Consider the following 22,723-nt stretch of genomic DNA (forward strand, 5'->3'; position numbering starts at 1 on the left):
TCTTGTACATACCAGTAACCTGTAAGCTGATTGTATGACATTCTGTATAGTAGTGTGTATATCTGTCTGTCTCTTATATGTCATCATGATTTGTGTGCATGGGGATCTCATCTTAAACAAGCTCAGTGCTTAATGAGTCTCCCAGTTTAGTAGACCTTGTATTGTGAATTTGTACTTCCATGTACTGATGTTCTCATGTCTTACAAAATAAAGTACACCAATCAATCAATCAATCAATCAATCAATCAATCAATCAATCAATCAATCAATCAACCAATCAATCAATCAATCAAACAAACAAACAATCAATTAATCAATCAATCAATCACCCAAATGGTTGCAGACTAGAGTGCTTACACACCACATATGGTTGTCTCATGAACATATTAATTAGGCTAATAGCCTAATGATGTGTCTTTTCTATTCAATAATCATTTCAGAAATGACTGGAAAAGCTGTGTTCCTTAAAGCCACATCATCATCAAAATGGACAATGTATGTTTTATTAGATTTGCTTTTATTTAAAAAAGGGAGAAATGTGTTTGACTGTTCTTTAACTGTGATCTGATGTGGGTTGGACCAGTGTTGCCCGATTTTGCGAGAGAAATAAGCAACAAGGTCTATGAAAACAAGCCCAAAAGAAGCGACTATGCCAGGCTATGCCAAATGAGCACTTAAACCTACCATATATAAACCTACCATACGACGCGTTGTGAGCTTGTAGATCTGCTATTTTCAAACAAATCTTGGGGGAAAAAGCAAAACATTTTGAATGTTTTTCTGGGCAACATTTTAACAACACAGATCTGACAAATACATATTAATTAGGGGGTTCTTGACATGAAAATGTTTGAGAACCACTGGTTTAAACAACGTTAGGAAACAAGCCCAAAATAAGCAATTACATTTTACAAACAAGTCAAAAACCCGCAACTAACTAATAATTTACTAGCAGCTTTACAGAAAAACAAAGTCGCTTATAATAAGCAGACCCGGCAACACTGGTGTAGACTGCAATGTTGTCAGTTTGTTGTCCTCGTTCGAAAAATGGTTCTATGCTGCCATCTACTGGGCTGGCTTGATATGAATGTGAATATGTGTATATTTGCTCCTGTCAATCAGTGGTGGAAAAAGTATATATATATATTTTTACTTAAGTAAAAGTATCAATAGGCCCTACTGCAATGTAGAAATACTCTGTTACAAGTAATTGTCCGGAATTCAAAATTTACTTGAGTAAAAGTACAAAAGTATTGGTATCAAAATGTACTTAAAGTACCAAAAGTAGAAAGTGCTCATTATGCAGAATGTCCCATTTCATACTCTTTTGAAAATAGTAGATCTACAAGCTCACAATGTGTCACGATCATAGAGTTAAAAAATAAGGTCACGATGCGACTCATTGTGCGCTTGTAGATCGTTCTCTATGCTTAAGTTAAAACTAAACTGTAATTTCGTGTAGTGTAATTTTACTTAGTAAATACAAAAAATAAATTTAATTAATATTAACTAATTATTGTGCTGATAATTATTATTTTAATTATTATTGTTATTACTAGTGTTATTTTCATCCATCATTATTATTATTATTATTATTATTATTATTATTATGGGGGAATACGGAACCGTTCTTGGAGTTGAGGTTTTCGAGGCATTTTTGAGTGCTGGACAGGACATACGATTGGCACATACCATTAATGTATTTTTTTATAGATTGCTATGACATGTTAAAAATTGAAGCAGACATAAGTTGTAAATGTTTGAATTCATCTATGACATTGCCGTGTTATTAATAATGCTATTAAATGGCCTTATTAATAGTTATTTAGCTACTATTTACTGTATTCTCGTCTCAAGTGGTACACTCCATTCTACTTCCGCTCCTGACGACAACAGTTTCTCCACATGGGCCCAGCAGCGCAGAAAGCATCATAAACATAACTTTAGGCCCTTTAACTTCTTAATATAACATTCATAACGGTTCCGTTCGACATCTATTTGATTGTTTCGTGTTTGTCATCAAAGCTAGCATGGGTAAGAAGAAGGTAACTGGCGGTCCCGTACTCGGTAGAGCGCTGATAAAGGAGAGACTGCACGCTGGCCGAGGAAACAAGAGAGGCGATACTTGGGTAACGTTATTATGACATTAGCTACCTGTTTTTATTGATTTCATTCCTTAGTCTTAGCCTTTTCTTTGTATTTATTTTCCTAATAAAGTTATTTTGTTTTCTCCCCATGTAAAGCGTCTTTGGGTTGCGGTAGCCTACTTATAAAAGCGCTATATACATTTGAGATATTATTATTACTACTGTAATAACCAACAGCGTTAGCCAAAGTTTCAGTTCAGTTTATTTTTTTATTTATAGTGCAACACCACCCCAAGGGCTCTCTGTGCACTTCACAACAAGTCATACGACAAAAACACCGTACCAAAGAAACACAGTCAAATGTGCATGCCCGTATGATCAAACAATTACCATGCGGTACGTACGGTAGTGCACCGCTGAAAAATTTACAGATAAGCAAAAAAGCCTAGATTTAAAAATGTGCAAAGAGTCAGCATCTCTAACAGCTGGAGGGAGAGCATTCCAGAGACAGGGGGCACGATGTGTGAATGCTCAGTCTGCCCCAACTGTTGTTTTAAATTATATTTTGTGACTGAGGTGACCAGCATCCTGGAAGTGTGGTCGTCCATGGATGTAAAGTTCTATTAAACTGTAGGATGGAGCAAGTCCATTTGTCCAAAGACTGAAGCCTTCTTCTCATTCATTGGTCGCCGCCTGACGAGTCAAAGTAGAATACATTTGAATTAGCTCTGGTCCAACGCTATGGACCAGAGCTACATTTGAATTTATCAGTGCACAAATTCAAGGAACATCATAATAACTTATACACATGATATGACCACTATTACATGTCAGTTCAAACAACTGCTGGAATATATTTCTGGAGTGGACATTATGGGCAAAACTAGCCTTGGATCATAGATGTATTTTATGGAGTCTGACTTTTTCGCCCCCACAAAATATCTATATTTTGTGGGTTTGACTATTGGTGCTTTCACAACTTATACATTAAGAATTTTGATAATAATCATCAGTATTGCTGAGGGGTAAATGCAAATAACATAACGGCTAGAACAGTCAGGTAATTAAGAAAATTACAACACTTAATAGTAATGCAGCCTTTAAACCAGGAAGATTATGCCATATCACAATATTACAATATCCAATAGTCCAGACAATATCTATCTAGTCAAAGTCACAATACAAATATAATATTTATTTATAACCCAGCCCCACTGGAATGCTATGTGTTTCTAATATAACATCAATGTAATATAATTCCAGTCATTTCTGCAGTATCCTCTATGCTGCTGTTGTCTGTCCACTGTAACATTAGTTTGTCTCTGTCTTTCCAGCTCCACACCAGTGAACTTAATGATGGCTATGACTGGGGTCGGCTGAACCTCCAGTCGGTGACAGAGCAGAGTTCCATGGATGACTTCCTAGCCACCGCAGAATTAGCTGGGACAGAGTTTGTTGCTGGTAACTAATTTGAGACTATAGACTCAAACATATTATCTATAGACTATTATGATGCCATCCCTCGTTTTTCTTTCTCGTTAGATTGTGCATGGGATATAATTAACTTAACTTTAATCAACTGTGTTAGCATTGAGAAACTGATGGAAGGGTGAGGGTCACAGTATACCCACCCGGTTACCCACTAATGCAGCTTTACCTTTTTATATAGGTCTATTAATCACAATTAAACAGATGGAGAATGCTGGGTGTGAAAATGGTCTGGAAGTCTGAAGCAAATGGCAAATTCTTGTAAATAACTAATGGTTTCTCTGTCTGGTGTATTGTTCACTCTTAGAAAAGCTCAACATTAAGTTTGTGCCAGCTGAAGCTCGGATCGGCTTGTTGACAGCAGAGGAGAAAGCAACACTGAAGCAGCTTCATGAAGAAAATAAAAAGTTCCTCAAAATCCCACGACGGTATGTTTTACAGTTTTAGAATGTATTTTTTTAAACACCACTGTACCTTTTTTAACCACTTCAACAATAAAAAGAAAATTGTTCAAAAATAGCAGATGTACAAGCTCACAATGCATCAGGATACGTTGTGTTCTGAGCTTGGATATATTTTTTATTCTTACAGAGCAAAATACATCCAGACAGACATCAGGAACCCCCCCTCAAATATCTCTTATTTAAAACCTTATTAACCCACAAAAGATCCACAAAAAGATAACAATAAAAAGAAATAGAACAACAACATAGACATAGGTATTTTCCATTCACTACGGTTGAAAATCCCAAGGTGTTTCTTTTCTTCTAATCTAGCCGATGTGAGATTGTAGATTAGCTATTGTCACTATATTCCGTGTGACACCGTTGTATGACAAAGTATAAAATATGGCTTAAGTGGTTTTAGCATTCATGAATGAACCTCTTATGCCAAGCAACTCAGAGAACAGATAGTGGATCAGTGCCTTGCTCAAGGACGTTCGACCAGTTTCTGTGACCATTATCTTATGGGATACTCATTCTGAGTTCTTTGTGTTGTGATGTTATTCCAGACCCCACTGGGATGAAGGCACCAGTGCTGAAGCTCTTCAGCTAGCAGAGAGAGACAGCTTCCTGGAGTGGAGACGTGCACTTGCAGAGTATGTAGTACTGTCATTGTTCATTGCTTTTTCAATTCCATTAACAATTTACAATTGTCATTTATGTTATAGTAACAAGGTCTTAAGAGTTACTTAGTAATCAAATTAATTCTCATTCATTACTGTCTTTCATAAAGGTTGGAAGAGGAGCAGAAGTTAATTCTCACTCCATTTGAGAGGAACTTGGACTTCTGGAGGCAGCTGTGGAGAGTGATCGAGAGGAGGTACAATCAGTTATTTAGTTTCAGTCACACACAATGGGTTTCAATAGGCTGTTGATGTCTTTTGTTTTGTTAAGTAGGGCAGATACCCGAAACAGTAGTGAGAGATAGCAGCTTGAGATCGGACTGCAGTGGTGAATATATCAAATAAATAAAACTCATTTTCGTGTGGACTGGCGTTGCTGCCAACCAAAGGGTCTGTGGACCCAAGGTTGAGCACCCCTGTTCTAGCGTCACTATTAGGCCAAAACGTACAGTTTTTGTCTCTGCCAGGCTGGGTGGCCGAAGACTATGTTTCCGCTCTTGTCCATCCGTGTGTGTCCGTCTATGCGAGTCTCTTTGGCACCATTGGACCAATCGGCATGAAACTTTGCACACACACTCCAAGTAGGCCAAGGAAGAACCTCTCCTCTTCCCCAAAGTTTTCAAATCGGCCCCATGGTGGCGCTATATTAGCCCGCTTCACGTTTTGGCCTATAACTCTTGAACCGTAGTTCGTCAAATCTAAATATTAACCCCTGGATTCCTTCAATCATGATGCAACTCCCCATATAGGCCCTGGCCATGTGTGGCAGACAACATTTTCTGCCATTTCGCCTTCCAAAATTTGCGGGCTCTGGGTAGGCAGGCAACCCGGCCTGGTAGAGACCTTTTCAAGTTCTATGGTTCGGTTGCATGTAAGGCGCATTAGGCCTCTAGGGGGGATTAAAGAACTTTTAGACTTCAATTTTGTTTGTTTGTTGTGTTGTGACAATTCTTCCATTTGATACATAAAATATTTTTCGACAGTGATATTGTGGTTCAGATCGTTGATGCCAGAAATCCCTTGCTCTTCCGGTGCCCTGACCTGGTAAGTCAATTCATTCTTTAAGTTTAGTGGCTGGGGTTTATACTGTGAACCTGATCACCCATATCATTTAATGGCCACATTAAAGGACAAGTCCGGACTAAATAACATGTAGGCTCATTTTCCGACATGTATTGATCCCAAATTACTGGCCATGGGTTCTATTTGCAGAATTGCCCCTGTCGTCTAGTTTCCCCAGCAGTCCCCAGCAGCCCTCATAGCATAGAGCGGATCCCCTTCATGAATCTGTTATTAGTTGTCATTACACACACATCCATGCCTTGGTTGTCCCACACAAGCCACCGTAGTCGGCTAAACAGATGTTATGCTGTTATGTGTTTTGCCAAGTCCCGGAAAAGACGCGCTGTGATTGGCCAGTACAGTCACTTTGACTGGCAGTTGTGCCGAACGCTCACCCCAAAACAGGATTTATGAGACTGTGGCGGCTCGTGTGGGACCAAGGCATGGTTGTTTGTGTAATGACAACTAATAACAGATTCATGAAAAAAAATCACTTTAGAACGCAACAAAGAGCTATGAGGGCTGCAGGGGAGTGGAACTTGAGGGGAAACTAGACGACAGGGGCAATTCTGCAAATAGACCCCATGGCTAGTCATTTGGGATCAATATAAGAAGAAAATGAGCCTATATGTTATTTAGTCCGGACTTGTCCTTTAAGCTTAAGCTCTTACTGGTATTTATGTTAACGTTAGTTTTTGACTGGGTTTTGATGTCACTTGTTTGTCACCTAAGATTTATTTATTTTACTTTGTCTTTTGGGGGGTGATATAGAAACCCCTTTGGGGGGTTTGTGTAACCTACAGTTTTCTTTCTTAAACTAAACTACTGTGCATCAAAAGGCTGGTATTCTCTGTATACCTCCCAATGCTGTCAACTACAAGACCACCTACCAGGGGAAATATCAAGAGAAATGTGAATCCACTGTATCTGACTTATACCGTATTCCTGTTCATGTGCTAGGAGGCGTATGTTAAAGAGGTGTCCAAGGACAAGGTGAACATGATGCTGATAAACAAGGCCGATCTACTGACCCGAAAGCAGAGGCGTACCTGGGCCACATACTTCCAGAGAGAAGGCGTGATCGCCATGTTCTGGTCTGCTCTGGCTGAGGCTGACAGACTGGATGCAGAGGAAAAGGTAAAATGTTCGTTTATGTTCAGAAATTTCCGCGTTTCTGTGTATTTCGGCATGGTTTCGGGTTTCAAGCAGTGTTTGTGTGGCCACATGTGGAGGAGGACCATGTATACGTCACGGGAGAAGGGAGAAAAAAACGTGTACACGTGATGCGGAAGTCTTCCGCGAGGAGATGTGGAGAGGGGTCGAGCCTACACCTCATGTACACTCGCTCCATGCGCACTCGGAGAGCAAATTAACAATTGGGCCAAAACTATTTCCGTGTCAAGCTTGAGTGACCGAGTGGGAGTGAGCGAGTGGCCGAGATTTTGAGTATTCGGTTGTTCAGACGTGACGTTGCGCCCCACTAGAATAACTTCCGGGTCCCAGTGTGTATTTTCCCAATATGCGCAGTGCTGTGTCCCTCGCTGTTTTAACAGATCTGAGACTAAAATAACGACTAAAGTGTCATTCTACCGCTTTCCTGGCAACGACAAAAAGAAGAGGAAATCGTTTTTTATTTATATCTATATATAAATATATATATATAAATAAATATAAATAAAAAATCACACCCAGTGTGAAGTGGGCGGTGTGGTGTCATCACAGTGGTCATCACAGTGATGGAAGCTCACTTCAAAAAACAAATGTTTTTTTTGAAGTGCATAGTCCTATTTATAGGTTATTAATGTCATCATGTGTCTCGCTAGCCAATCACAGTGCTGAATAGTCAGCCAATAGAGTCAGCCAATCACAGTACAGCTAGGAGTGTACTAATTAGCCAATCACAGTACAGCTAATGAGGTGTCCCAACCCCACTTATAGGGGCGGCTACACCGCCCAAAAATGTTAAAGGTAGGGTAAGTGATATTTTTTGGTTAAAACAAAAAGTATTTTGTTAAAAGGTTAAAGCACTATATTCTGATAGCAATCATTGCTATAGAGTGTTTGTTCAGTAACAGGAGTCTCCCCGTCTCTCCAGCTCTTTAATAAACAGAAAATACATTTTCTGGTAGGTGTCAAAATCTCAGCCAATCAGGAGAAAGTACCCATTTTTAAGCTTCATTTTTATAGTGTTCCAGTTCCAATTTTGCCTGCTCATTTCTTAGTGTCATCACTTCCAATTTCACTTGTTTAATCTGTATCCTGATTGAGTTCTCTATCCTGATTGGATAAAATTGGAAATGAAACTGAAACGAAAATGCATTTTCTGTTTAATAAAGAGCTGGAGAGACAAGGAGACTCCTTTTACTGAACAAACACTCTATAGCAATGAGTACTATCAGAATATAGAGCTATTTAACACTTATGTTAACACATTGGCTGCCAAAGACGCATATCTGCGTTCTATTTAATTTCTCGCCTGGCTTTTCGTTTTTTTTTTCGTTTTTTTCTTATTTTTAGACCCAAAGACCAAGGAGATATGATATATCAAAGATTTAAACTCCTATCCACTTCATTGTTAACTTAAAACTTAAAAAATCTGTATCTCGGCTCCTGAGAATTTTTTTTTTCAATGAAAAATCTCTGGCAGTCTACAGCTAAAAATCTGAAATAATTCTGGCAGGAAATGAGTTAACCAAAGAAAATCACTTACCCTACCTTTTAATAATAATTATAAATAAATACAAATATACATATATATATTAGTCTACTTTTTACTGTCTATGATATTAGCATTAAGACCCTTATTAACCCTCAATGGTTCATTTCTGAAAAAGGAGGTTATTGTAAAAAGATTTACAGGTTCCAACATGTTTGTTTACAATGAAGAGTGGACGGCGCTGGTGCCTTTTGGACCCGGACGTGACGTCAGACTTAAGAACCGAATTGGAATTCAGCTTTAGAAACCTCACATCCAACGTGAGAGGAAATGTTTCTGGCACACAGATGGATCTACCTTAGTCTCAAATTGACTAATGTCTGTGCCCTGTGTGAAAGTTAACTGACTCTCCTCCTGTCCACAGGGCATGGAGCAGGATGACCCAGAGAATGAACACAGTGACCCAGAAGATGAGCAGCAGTCCGACAATAAGAACAAGAGAAAGCAGGGGGCAGATGAAGACGAGGAGGAAGAGATGGGTACAGAGGAAGAGGAGGAGAGTGAGCTTGAGGTGTCAGTAGATGAAGAAGACTATCATACCTGTTCAGAAGGTGAAGATGAGGAGGAGAGTGTCTATCCATTCCACAACTCCAGTCGTCTGCTGCACAAAGATGAGTTGCTGGAGATGTTTAAAGCTGCTCACAACGGACCGAGATTTAAAGAGGGACAGCTCACAGTGGGTCTGGTGGGTGAAAAACACACATTTACTAACACTAATTGAATTAAATGAATCTGGAGATGCAAGATGACACCACTAGCTGTTATGCATTTTATATTTCAGGGCAGTTTGTTGGATGTTTTGGATTGATCTGTTATTATCCTCTGCACATTCAACAGGTGGGGTATCCCAATGTGGGAAAGAGTTCCTCCATTAACACCATTTTCAGGAACAAGAAGGTTTCTGTGTCGGCCACTCCAGGACATACCAAGCACTTTCAGGTACATGTTCATTCTCCAAACCTCTACATTAGATATTGGGCCATCAGAATCAGAATCAGAATCAGTTTTATTGTCACATCACAGGTTTACAAGGTAAAGAAGTGGGTGAAATTCGTTTTTGTACATCGTTCCCATCGCAACGTTAATTTCCATAGAAAGAAGAGGGGGGGGGGGGAGAAGAAGAGGGGTGGGGGGCAAGTGGGAAGGAGATCAAAACAAGAGAGCAACAGAAGGCCAGACAAGTTATCTACATATTTACAAAGTACCTGAGATAATAAAAAACTAAGGTGCCTGAGCATAGCAGCAATGTATGTATACTGTGCATGTTATACTTATACTGTGCATGATATACATATGGACGTTAAGGTGCTTAGAGAAAAAAAAAGCACAATAAAAAAGACAAAGTCAGTGCGTTATACATGGGATTAAGGTGCAAAAGGTCAGTGCGTGTCCACCTAGGGTGGACTGACCCTAATATAATCCGCAAGTAGCTCCATGAGGTAGTGCAGCAAAAAAGTCATTTGTACCTGGTGTAGTCCACAGGTGTGTCCGAGGGGGAGCTAAGTCCAAGTCATTGTCCCTGGTATAATCCACAGGTGTGTTCAGGAAGAGCCAGAAAGGTTTTGCACCGCCTGCTGTCAGGCTGCTGAGCTGCCTCATTCAGCATCCTGACAGCAGCCGGATTAAAACTACACCAGTACCTGGTGGTGGAACTCTTGATACTGCGGTAGAGCCCCTTGCCCGGTCGCGGTCGTTGTAGGGGTTTGAACAGTCTGTGACTTGGGTGGTGCTTGTCCTTGATGATGCGCTTGGCTTTGACCACGCACCGCTTTTTGTACAGTTCCTGGAGCGCTGGGAGCTCGATTCCCATTATCCGCTCTGCCGATCGCACTACTCGCTGTAGGCTGATCTTTTCTCGGGCAGTGCAGTTCCCGTACCAGGCCGTGACACAGCCTGTTAGGATGCCTTCAACCGAACTGTTGTAATACAGCCTGAGGATGCGACGTCCTACTCCGAGCTTCTTCAGGCGGCGGAGCCAGTACAGTCGCTGCTGAGCCTTTTTCCTCACGTGTGTGGTGTGCGTCTCCCATTTGAGGTCCTCCTCGATGTGTACTCCGAGGAACTTGAACTCGCTGACCCTTTCCACTGCAGCACCGTCGATGAGGATGGGCGCATGGTCTCTCCGCGGCCTCCTGAAGTCCACGATCAGTTCTTTGGTCTTGTCGACGTTAAGAGAGAGGTTGTTCTCCCTGCACCAGCGTGCCAGTGAGTTGATCTCCTCTCTATAGTCAGACTCGTCGTTGTTGACGATTCGGCCTATCACTGTCGTGTCGTCCGCGTACTTTATGATGGTGTTGGAGACATGTGTGGCTGTGCAGTCATACGTGTACAGGGAGTAGAGGAGAGGGCTCGGCACGCATCCCTGGGGTGCTCCGGTGTTGAGGGTCAGGGGGTCGGATGTGATGCTGCCCATTCTCACCACCTGATGTCGGTTGGACAAGAAGTCCTGTATCCAGTCGCACATGCTTGGGTGTAGCCCTAGGTCTCTGAGCTTTTTGTCAAGTATTGCTGGGACAATGGTGTTGAATGCTGAGCTGTAGTCCACGAACAGCATACGTACATATTTGTCCTTCAGCAGCTTGTTGTCCATGTGCGAGAGGACGGTGTGGAGAGCCATGGCAATAGCGTCGTCGGTGGATCTGTTTTTGCGGTATGCATACTGCCACGGATCCAGCGAGGCAGGTAGCGTGGAGCTGATGTATTCCCTCACCAGTTTCTCGAAGCACTTGCTGACGATCGGGGTGAGAGCGACAGGTCTCCAGTCGTTCAGGCATGTCACTTTGGCCTTTTTGGGAATGGGCACAATGGTTGACATTTTGAACCCTGCAGGGACCACAGCCTGGGAGAGGGAGAGGTTAAATAATAATAATAATAATAATAAAACTTTATTTATATAGCACCTCTCAAAACTGGGTTACAAAGTGCTTTACAAAGAAAACAGCAAAAGCAAAAGTACACAAAACAAAAACAATGTAAAGATTAAAAACAATGCAGAAAACAAAGCAGAGATGCACATGAACTTGACTAGGGCTGGGCATTAAAAGCTAATCTATAGAAGTGGGTTTTAAGGAGGGATTTAAACCGGGGGACAGACTCTGTGAGCCTGATCTCTAGGGGCAGGGCATTCCAGAGGGTAGGGGCTCTGAAAGCGAAGGCCATGCGACCTTTTGCATTTAACAGACCCTTTGGAATGGCCAGGAGTGCTTGGTTAGAAGATCTCAGACTACGTGTAGGCACATATGGGGTGAGTAGGTCCAAGATATAGACTGGGGCTAGACCTAGCCTGGCTTTATGAGTAGTGAGTAAAATTTTGTAATTAATTCTAAATTCAACTGGGAGCCAATGGAGGGATGCTAGAATGGGTGTGATATGATCAAATTTTTTTGTACCAGTTAAGAGACGGGCCGCAGCATTTTGAACCAGCTGAAGGCTGTGGATCGATTTTTTGGAGAGGCAGGTGTAGAGAGAATTACAGTAGTCTAACCGCGAGAAGATGAAGGCATGAACAACTTTTTCTAAGTCGGCAATGGACAGGAATGATTTAATTTTTGCTATATTTCTAAGGTGATAGAATGACGATTGAACGACCTTTTTAACGTGCTGTTGGAAGTTGAGGTCTGGGTCAAAGGTGACACCCAGGTTTCTAACTGTGGCTTTGAGGTTTGGAACTAATGGGCCGAGGTTGTTTTCAATCTGGGCTCTGGCGAGGGGGGAGCCGAACACCAGAACCTCTGATTTGTTCTCGTTCAGCTGAAGGAAGTTGTTAGACATCCATTTTCTTATGTCGGTAATGCAGTTATGTAGGGTGGGAAGACTGTCTTTGTTGTCCGGGATTATTGGTAGATAAAGCTGTGTATCGTCAGCATAGCAATGAAATTGAATATTGTAGGAACGGATTATGTCGCCTAAAGGGAGCATATAGAGGGAAAACAGGATAGGGCCGAGAATTGAGCCCTGGGGGACCCCACAGTGTAAGGGGGCTAGGGATGATGACACTTCCCCAATGGCGACTGAGAAGTGTCTGCCACTTAAATAGGACTTGAACCATCGGAGGGCCACACCAGAGATGCCCACAACAGTCTCCAGGCGGCTAATGAGGACTGCATGGTCGATGGTGTCGAAAGCAGCCGTTAAATCTAGTAGGACGAGGATGGAACAGCTACCCGAGCCGGCAGACAACAGAAGGTCGTTGGATACTTTCAGGAGTGCTGTTTCTGTGCTATGCATGGGGCGAAAACCTGACTGAAATTTCTCGAAAGTGTTATTGCTACTGAGGTGTGTTAGTAATTGGTTAAAAACTATTTTTTCCAGAACCTTAGATAAAAAAGGGAGTTTGGAAATGGGCCTATAGCTGCTCATGGAAGAGGGATCTAAATTTGGTTTCTTTAGGAGAGGAGTGACTATAGCAGTTTTAAAAAAGGCAGGAACAGAGCCGGAGGCTAGGGAGGTGTTAACTAGCGATAAAATGTGGGGACCAACAGAAGGAAGAATCTCCTTCAAAAGTCGGGTAGGAACGATGTCTAGGTTACAGGATGAAGACTTCATGTGGGAGATGGTTGAGAGGAGGGTTTCTATGGATATTAATTCAAAAGAGGGGAAGAGGCCGTTTGTGGGACCATGAGAGTTGGAGATAAGCGCCGGGGGTTGCATGTTGGTCATCTGTGATCTGATTAAATGAATCTTTTCGGTGAAAAAGGTCAAAAATTGCTCACAATGGTCAGGAGAGGATGGCATGTCAAGGTTTTGGGGAGCACCAACAACGCGTTCAATGGTTTTGAACAGGGTCCTGGCATTGAGGTGATTGTTAGAGATGAGGGTGGAGAAATATTTGGCTCTTGCATCCCTAACGGCAATATTATAGTTTCTCATGAGATCTTTGAGTAGCTCGTAAAATACATGTAGTTTGGAGGTTTTCCATTTCCGTTCAATTTTGCGTACCTCTCTTTTAAGGGCTCTTGTTTGTTCGGTTAACCAGGGTGAGATTCTGTTGGGCAATATGGTCCTGGTTTTGAAGGGGGCCACAAGGTCTAAGGTTGCCTGGCAGGTTTTATTGAAATGGGTGAGTTGATCATCGATGGAATGGTAAGGAGCTGGGGCAATTGCAGTGGTATTGAAAACAGTGATAAATTTACTGGCAGTTAAGGGGTTAAGGATGCGAGAGCAGATGGGGATGGGAATTTTCCTGGGAGGAGGAGCAGACACCAAACTAAAAAGAACACTTTTGTGATCGGACAGGCAGAATTCAATAGTTTCTAAATTACATATATTCACGCCAAAGGATAAGACTAAGTCAAGAATGTGACCTTTGTCGTGGGTTGGCCCTGAGGGATGGAGCACAAAGTCAAACGATTCAGTGATATTTAGAAACTCCTTGGCTAGCGGATTATTGGGACAACATACATGGACATTAAAGTCACCAAGAAGTGTTATCCTGCTATGTTTTGTCATGACTATAGATAATAATTCAGAGAATTCTGCGATAAAAGAAACATTAGGTTTTGGAGGACGATATACTGAAATAAACAAAATGGGCTGTTGTTTGTTAATGGAGAATGCTAGGTACTCAAAAGATGAAAATTCACCAAATAGGACGGGGGAACAAATGTAATCGGTATTAAAAATTGCGGCTAAACCACCACCAGCACGGCCCGAGAGCCTGGGTTTGTGCAGATAAGAAAAGGCGGGGGGGGAAGCTGCATTGAGAAGACTAAAATCATCACTTTTCAGCCACGTTTCAGTGAGGATGAGAATATCAATATCATTAGAAATAATAAAATCATTGCAGGTACCTGATTTTAGGTTAAGTGATCTAATGTTTAACAAGGCAATTTTTATTTGACCAAGAGATGAGGTAGGAACAGGGTCAGTCCTGGTAGGTTGGATTGGAATGAAGATTAAATTAGAGGCTATGGTAGTGCGATTTGAGTGTTGAGAATAATATCTAAAGGAGATTCTAGTGGGAATATGAAAAGTGGTAGGATTCGGGAGTCCACCTGGCCACAAGGGGGCGCTGGCGTGATTATGGGCGAGACAGGTCACTTGCTGGGACCCGGAAGTATTTTGAGTGTTACCGGAAGTAGTCGTAACGGGAGTGTAAACAACAGAAGCGTGGTCAGATGGAGTAAACAGTCAGTGGGGTGGGCGGGGCTGATCATGTGTTTTGAGTAGTGGTTGATTAGTATAGGAGCGGCGTAGGTTGTTAATTTTGGGCAGTGTTTGCTCGGCGGTGGAGCGACGTAGATTATTACGCAGCATCTCACAGCCACGATGGCTCGGATGGAGACCATCGATAGCATAGAAGGAGGGGTGGTCCCAGAACAAAAAAAAAGTTATGGATATACCTAACGTTGTAGGTGCAGCAGGCGGACTGTAGCCAATAATGAAGGGCCATCAGTCTGCTGAGAGAAACATCTCCGCGGTTCAGCGTGGGGAGTGGACCGGATATAAACACGGATTTTCCACAACTAATGAGGAGATTAAGGAGGTGAATGAACTGGATCCTACTTTCTTCGGAATAGTGATCGTTTGCTCCAGAGTGGACAATAATTTTCTTTACCGTGGACGGGAGAGACGCCAGGATACTGGGGAGTTTATCAACAATGTGTGCAGTGGTTGCGCCTGGGAAGCAGTGTGTTATTGCATTTGCAAATCGAATGTGCCTCACTATGGAGTCACATAAAGATGTCAGCGAAGACACCCGCCAGCTGGTCTGCACATGCCTTAAGGACCCGGCCTGGAATCCCATCAGGTCCGGCTGCCTTGTGGATGTTGACCCGTGCGAAGGCTGTACGCACTTCTCTCTCCGAGATGGTTAGAGGGTTCTCCTCTGCTGGTGCTGCTGATGGCCCCGCTTGGCTGCCGCGGTTGGGGCTGATCTCAAACCGGCCGTAGAAAGTGTTCAGTTCGTTGGGGAGGGAGGCAGGCGGGTTCACCTCGCTTCTGGTTCTTGTTTTGCAGTCTGTCAAGGTGTGTACCGCCTGCCATGTGCTCCTGATGTCGCCATTGCTGAGTTTGTCTTGCATCTTTTTTGTGTAGGCCTTTTTCGCCTTCCTGATGGCGCTGTTTAGGGCCGCGCGCGTCGTGTTGCGCGTTTCCACGTCGCCAGATTTGAAACCAGCATCCCGTTCATGCAGATGTGCACGTACTCCGCTGTCCATCCATGGTTTCTGATTGGGATAGATCCGAACTGTCTTTTTTGGGACTATGTCACCTATGCACTTACTGATAAAGCCAGTGACTGAGTCTGAGAGTTCGTTGATGTTATTCCAAGCGGCGTTCTTAAACATCCCCCAGTCAGTCTGGTAGAAGCAGGATTGTAGCATAGCGTCTGTGTCCTCAGACCAGATTCGGATTTCCTTCTCAATGACCGGCTCCCTTTTTAGCCTCTGTTTGTAGGCAGGTAGCAGCTGGATGGCGTAGTGGTCAGAGCTTCCTAGCGGTGGGCGGCGGAGAGCTTTGTATCCATCCTTTGTATCATGGTCCCAAAAAGGAAATTTGATTTGAATTAAGGGTGCTCTGACTGATACCACTTTTTCATGTTTGAGTACCCACTAATACAAAGTATTTTACATAATATTTATACAATTTTGTTTTTGCGGTTTTTAAAACGCAACAGTTGCATTTTAGCTTAAATGTAATAATACTGAGCAGAATTTGTCCTTGAAGTTGTACAAACTTGTCCTAAAATTCATTACTTATGGCCATTCAGTGTCTGCATAGTCCCTGTGAAACAGTTGTTTGACGACCAGCTAGCCATTTGCAATGAACCCGTCCCTATGGGATCGAACAGACATAAGTGTCTCTCTTTGCATGTTGTTTTTAAGGCGACCATTAGGCTACTATATTCGCTACTCCTTCAAAATGCTCCCAACATTTTTGTCAACATTTTTGACATGCACATTCAAGAAAGAAATAGGCAAATAGACGTATCAGTTCTTGGCATCGAATATACGTATTTTAGCCTGGTATCCACCCAATAGCACACACAATACAGGTGTTCAATTAACAGGATGTACAGAATAACAACAAGACTATGAGATGACAGCATGTCAACTCAATCGGCATAAGTCTCTAGCTTGCACAGTCACCAAAGGGAGTGTTTTCAACCAGCGAGTCAGGATTCACATTTTGGTGTCACACAACCATTAGGAAACCTTTAGGTGGTTTATATATTATATAAATTGGGCCCCTTCTTTATGGTCACTGCAAACAAACCACAGACATAAAGGCCCTCATTTATCAAGCTTGTGCAGACCAGAAAACGGGCGTACGCCGAGATCATCGCAATTGTCTGCATTTATCATTCTATCGTGACTTTGACTTGAGCTTACGCTCAAATCTCACGTCTGGTCTGAGGACGTGTAGGCTTTGTTTTATTTTACTTCAAAGTTTTGTTTTATTTGTGTTATATTTTCTTATTGGACGTTTCTGCGGCAGGTATCTGTCTGTGCCCTGTGTATGCAAATAGCATGTGCCGTTCCACGCATATGATAGGAGTGTGTGCTGTATAGCTGTGTGTGAATCCACGGAGATGATTGGTGGGGTAACTTCACAGAAGTTCCTCTTCTCGGCCGTGTTCCGCTTAATGTTGAAAAACAGGTTGGGCGAGGTTCCGCCACATTTATCAACAGCCGACGATTCTTACGCTGTGATTGACAGGGTACACCTGCTTGATAAATCTCACGTGGACGTGGTTGTAAGCTGATTGCTGGGCTCGAATTCAAGCTGTTTGTTTGTACGTTCCATTGATAAATGAGGTCCAGTTTCCGCATCTGAACCTCTACTGTGTGTGTGTGTGTGTGTGTGTGTGTGTGTGTGTGTGTGTGTTGCAGACTCTGTATGTGGAGCCAGGCCTGTGCCTATGTGACTGTCCAGGTTTGACCATGCCCTCCTTTGTGTCAACCAAAGCAGAGATGATCTGCTGTGGGATCCTGCCCATCGACCAGATGAGAGACTACATACCTGCAAGCGCCCTCATATCCTTCATTGGAACCAACACACTGTTACGTCAATGTCACTTGATTGGATCCAAATCATTCACATGCTGCAGTTTACTTTTCTTCCACTCTGTCATTTTTTTATAATATAACGTTACTGCAATCACCTCTCCTAGGAAACGACGTTCTTGTATCTTATCATTTTATTAAGTCTAATGAGGGACCTTAGACCTGATAGGATACTGAAAAAACTGAAATAACAGCGATCTCAAGGACTGGAGTTGGGAACCATTTCGTAGAATAATTCAGGTTTAAGCATTACTTGGAGGCTTGCTGTGGTTAAGTCCTTAACAGAATAGTAACGTGTGTCAGACGATCCCTCGGCATGTGTTGGAGGGTACCTACGGCATTAACATCATCCGACCAAGAGAGGATGAAGACCCTGACAGACCACCCTCCTACGAAGAGCTGTTGATGGCCTACGGATGTAAGACCAGTAACTCCACATTAACATTTGCCTCCTAGTTCTGTGTAAAAGCTTTGATGAAATGTGTCTAATTCAGCCAAACGTATCTAATGAAATGTATTTCAACACAGCTGCTATGTTTTTGTGGCACTCTGCTACACACTTAAAAGTAGTTGTAGTAGTAGTATTTATAAAACACATGACACATGGATGGAGCACAACCACAATCTTCTACTGTTAATAACTGAGAAGCTTAACAGGTGCCTTGCTCAAAGTTACCTTGGCGGTACTTTTTCAGTCAGGCGAGAGAGTATCTCATTTACTTTTTCAACAGAAACATCAGGAAGCCGGTAGAAATCAACTGTAATACTAACTTGCATTTTACTTCAATTTAGATATGAGGGGTTATATGACAGCACATGGTCAGCCAGACCAGCCCAGATCAGCCCGATACATCCTGAAGGATTATGTCAATGTAAGTTCCACAAAGGGGTCAAAATGTATTTCTTTTATGGGGTGAATGGTTATGCCGCCTATATGGTTGCAAGGTCTCCAGTCGGATTGATTCGAGCCGGCGCCTTGTATTGCCCGTCTCTTCCCATGTCTACCCTCAGCTTCCTGTCTTTCTATACTCTCCTAACTACAATAAAGCATAAAAGCAATAATTGCCTAGGAAAACTTAAGAAAGAAAAAAGGATTTCGTTTTTGGGTTTGTTTTAGACTATTTAGGTGCCAGTGGGTGGGAGTGGACCACAAAGGATAATACAGTGACTGCCAGAAAAATTACACAATCGCAGGAAGGTGTTTGAAAGTCATTTTACTATGTAATCTTTATATGTGATTGAATCTCCACCCATCTGGCACTCGGCTGAGGGTCAAATAAACACTTAGGAATTTCATGCAACTACTGTTTGACTTAAAGGGGTAGTTCACCCCCAAAATAACTTTTTTTCTATTGATTACTGACCATCTGGAGCCTTGAATTCATAGATATTTTTTTGTTTTTGTCACATTCCTAAGCCAATAATTTGATTATAATAAATGTGTCCCCATTGATTCCGGTAGGAGACACAAATGCATTTGTGTCTCCTACCGGAATCAATGGGGCTAAAATTATTATAATCAAATAATAAAGGAAGGAATGCGACAAAAACAAATAAATATCCATGAATTCAAGGCTCCATGGGGTGAGTAATCAATAGAAAAAAAGTTATTTGGGGGGTGAACTGCCCCTTTAAGTCTGTTAAGTTGACCTTCGTTTAATACACCACATCATATGTTGTTGCATAATATTCTCTACACTATTAACTCTATTATATACTGAGTATATTAACTGAGTCTATAGAACCTAAAGTGGAGCAGAATGCTATTGTGGAAAACCACGGTGAAACATAATCCTTAGTGGTTTTTAGTCTGCAAATACAATCCTTGCATTGATAGACCGTTTCCCCCAAATTGAGGTAATCCATCATCACTTTGTCGACATGCATTATTACTCTGTCCATCTCTTTCAGGGAAAGCTTCTGTACTGCCACCCACCTCCCCACATTGACCCTGCAGACTTCCAGCCCCAGCATAGTAAGTTCCAGACAGTAGAAGAGGCTGAAAGTGACCCAACCTCCAAGACAACCAACAAACCATCCAAGATCAAGAGAATAGAAAATGCGGTTGACAAGAACTTTTTCCATCAGGTATGATATACCTATATTTTTTACCAATGTCTTTCACAAGGCTGAAAAAAGAGAGCAGACATCAGCTGTCATCAAAATCTACCAATACATACAGCATAGCAGAATAATTCTTACACAATATAGATTTGAGAATGAATCCTAAATATTGTGAAATAAGCATGAATACATGCTAACACTGTTTTGTCCCCATAGTTCTTAATAGTAGAAAATATAATGCTACTACTGCATGTAAACAATGATTCGTTGAAGAAGTTGCCTGCCAGCTGTGTGTGATGTGATTATTCAAGTCAAAAAGTCATTATTCAGTGATGGTGCAGGTGTTATATGTAGTCATTTAGGCAGAAGTGGTTTCATTTATGTAGCAAAAGTATAGTACAATCATTGTGATCTCTGTTTTAGGACAATGTTCGGGCGCTCACCAAGGGGGTCCAGTCTCATATGGGCTACAAGCCTGGCAGTGGGCCCGTAGGCCCAGGCACAGCTGTCACGGCTGTGGGCAAACCCTGGAAGAAACATGGCAACAAGAACAAGAAGGAGAAAGTACGCAGGCTCACCAAGCACCTGGATGCCTGATGTTAACAACAAAGATGATGATCTAAGGATTTGCAAACCAGCAATCATTTCATGTGGAGTGGAATAACTCTTAAAAGTAATGTTCATATGCAATTCCAAAGGAATTAATTCTGACCTGTAGATGGCGATGTGGGTCACTTATACGCTTATACTAGTGAGGGAATTGTTGAGCAGTCTTGATGTTGAATAAGTATCTCATTGTTTATTGCAGTGGTTCTCAAACCTTTTTTATTTCAACAACCCCCTCTTTAATATGCGTTAGGCCACAGACCCCCTTAACTCTGAGACTGTGCAAATGGGCGCTCGGAGTTACAGACCTGTAAGGATCCATTTGAATGCAAGTGTTTTTTTTGTTTTTTTTACTTAAATAACACAAAAGTATTACCTTAAAAATATAATTGATTTTTTTTTATTTTGAAAGTAGCAGATCTACAAGCTCACAACACATGTGAGCTTGTAGATCGGCTAAAATAGCCGATGTATAAAATGGATCTTAACGTATGTTTTATAATCTAAATCTGTAAAGCTGGTAAAAAAATAGTTACTTAAGTTTTCAAATAATTGTAGTCGTGGAGTGAAAAGTACAGTATTTGTCTCTGAGGTGTAGTGTAGTGTAGTCGAAGTAGCCTTTATAAAGTATTGAAAAATGGAAATGCTCAAGTAAAGTAATAGTACCTCATAATTGTACTTGTAACTTGTAACTATCAGTCATTAGTAGGGATGGGCAATATTATCGATATCACGATATATCGCGATATTTTATTTCGCGATACTGTATCGCGATACTGTATACTGTATCGCGATTTAAAAAAAAAGAAATTTTTTTTTTTTTTTTTTTTTACTTTTTCAGATACAGGCTTTATGAAAAACATTCAAAGAACCTATCACAGATCTGCAGCTACTCAATATGTAGTGTATATATAAACAATATGTAGTTGTGATATATGTATATATCGCAATATATCGCAATATATCGCAATATATTGCAATATATCGCAATATATCGCAATATATCGCAATATCGTGATACGACCCAAGTATCGTGATGCGTATCGCAATATAATCGTATCGTGACCCAAGTATCGTGATACGTATCGTATCGTGAGATTGTTGCCAATACCCATCCCTAGTCATTAGGCTGGGGACCCCCTGGAACACACTTAAGAATCCCTGGGGGTCCCTGCCTGGAACCCAACTTTAAGAACCCCTGGTTTATGCACACTGTTCATTTGAAGGTCATGACCATGCAGAACATTCCATCAGCTACTCTGTAGGCCACTCCAGAGAGGATTTTTTTTAAATAGCTGATCTACAAGCTCACAACACTTCGCAACGCGAGGCATTGTGAACTTGTAAATCTGCTATTTTCACAATAAATAAAACTAAATGTAATGCCTCAACTAATACAATTCCATGTGCTTATCAGGGTGGGGGGTCCCCAGTTTAAATATGATTATTTTGGGGGGTCACAGCCTGAAAAGGTTGAGAACCACTGGGCTACTCTACAAACAAATCCCACTGACCCAGGCTCTGATGTGGACTGGAACATTCAGATGATGTCAAATGTCATGGAATTGATATTTGTGTAGTAGTCCTGTATGAGCCTGCTTGATTAAAACCTGGTTTAACATCTCATATTCTGTACTGGGGATATTGGATTAATTCATATGCAGTTATTGATGTCAACACATTTGAATGACAAATAAAAGCTTTTGTGTACCTATTTGAGTTTCTTTTAATATACTACTTACATAATTTATTGAATACTTTATTATCTGTTTGCAAATCGTAGCCTACAGTGGTACGATTATACAAATGCTAAAAGGATAACACAAAAGCCCCTAAGGGCTCGTTTCCATTGTGGTCCTGTAATAGTGAACGTAGTTGGAAACAAGCCATATATATATATATAGTGCTTTCTTGGGTTTAATCCTTTTAGCATCCTTTTCTGTAGAGTTGTACTTTCTGTGCTTTTTTTGCAAACTGTTGGTATTCAAGTATTCAAGTATTCAATCAATGAAAAGTGATTTTATATATATATATATATATATATATATATATGCCATAGAGATGCCATTGGTTCGTGACACACAGCTGATAGGACGCACGTGTGCACGGCTGCGCGAATGAACCTCGCACTTGATCTGAACGTCAAAGTGATGACACGCGGCGAACAACAACAGACGCAGACCACGAAATGAGCCCAGTTGTTCGCTATGGGGGAACAACTTACGTCCTACATCATGACAACGCACATCAGAACTAGTCGTGATGTATTTGCTTTGCACTTGGATGCAATAAAAACATGTGTTGCTGCTGAGGCTCCAGACTCTGACAGGCTGTGCGTCACGTTGGGTCTCAGTGCTCTGTCCATGACGCTGGTACTGCTAGCCTGGTCCCTGTAAGTAGTTTTAGTATTCAATCTAAAATTGTAGGCAGCGGTGAAAAGTAACTAAGTACATTTAATCAAGTAGGCCTGCTGCTACTGTACTTGTTGAGGTATTTTTACTTTACTGGAGTATTTACAATTGTCAGTACTTTTACTACTCCACTACATCTCGGAGGCAAATATGGAACT

General features: G+C 41.6%; 1 protein-coding gene across 1 annotated transcript; it reads left to right on the forward strand.

Moving 5' to 3' along the window:
* Window positions 1-1,890: 1,890 nt before the first annotated feature.
* lsg1 (large 60S subunit nuclear export GTPase 1) lies at window positions 1,891-21,868 on the forward strand. The gene is made up of 14 exons (XM_080430165.1): window positions 1,891-2,129; window positions 3,422-3,548; window positions 3,883-4,003; window positions 4,588-4,674; window positions 4,812-4,898; window positions 5,685-5,745; window positions 6,724-6,900; window positions 8,844-9,164; window positions 9,317-9,418; window positions 17,311-17,453; window positions 17,778-17,902; window positions 18,277-18,356; window positions 19,396-19,572; window positions 19,972-21,868. The coding sequence occupies exons 1-14, from the start codon at window positions 2,031-2,033 to the stop codon at window positions 20,143-20,145; spliced, it is 1,881 nt and encodes a 626-aa protein (XP_080286291.1). The 5' UTR covers window positions 1,891-2,030; the 3' UTR covers window positions 20,146-21,868.
* Window positions 21,869-22,723: the final 855 nt, after the last annotated feature.

Source organism: Gymnoscopelus braueri, assembly GCF_963280865.1.
Source record: "Gymnoscopelus braueri genome assembly, chromosome: 6".
NCBI lineage: Eukaryota > Metazoa > Chordata > Actinopteri > Myctophiformes > Myctophidae > Gymnoscopelus > Gymnoscopelus braueri.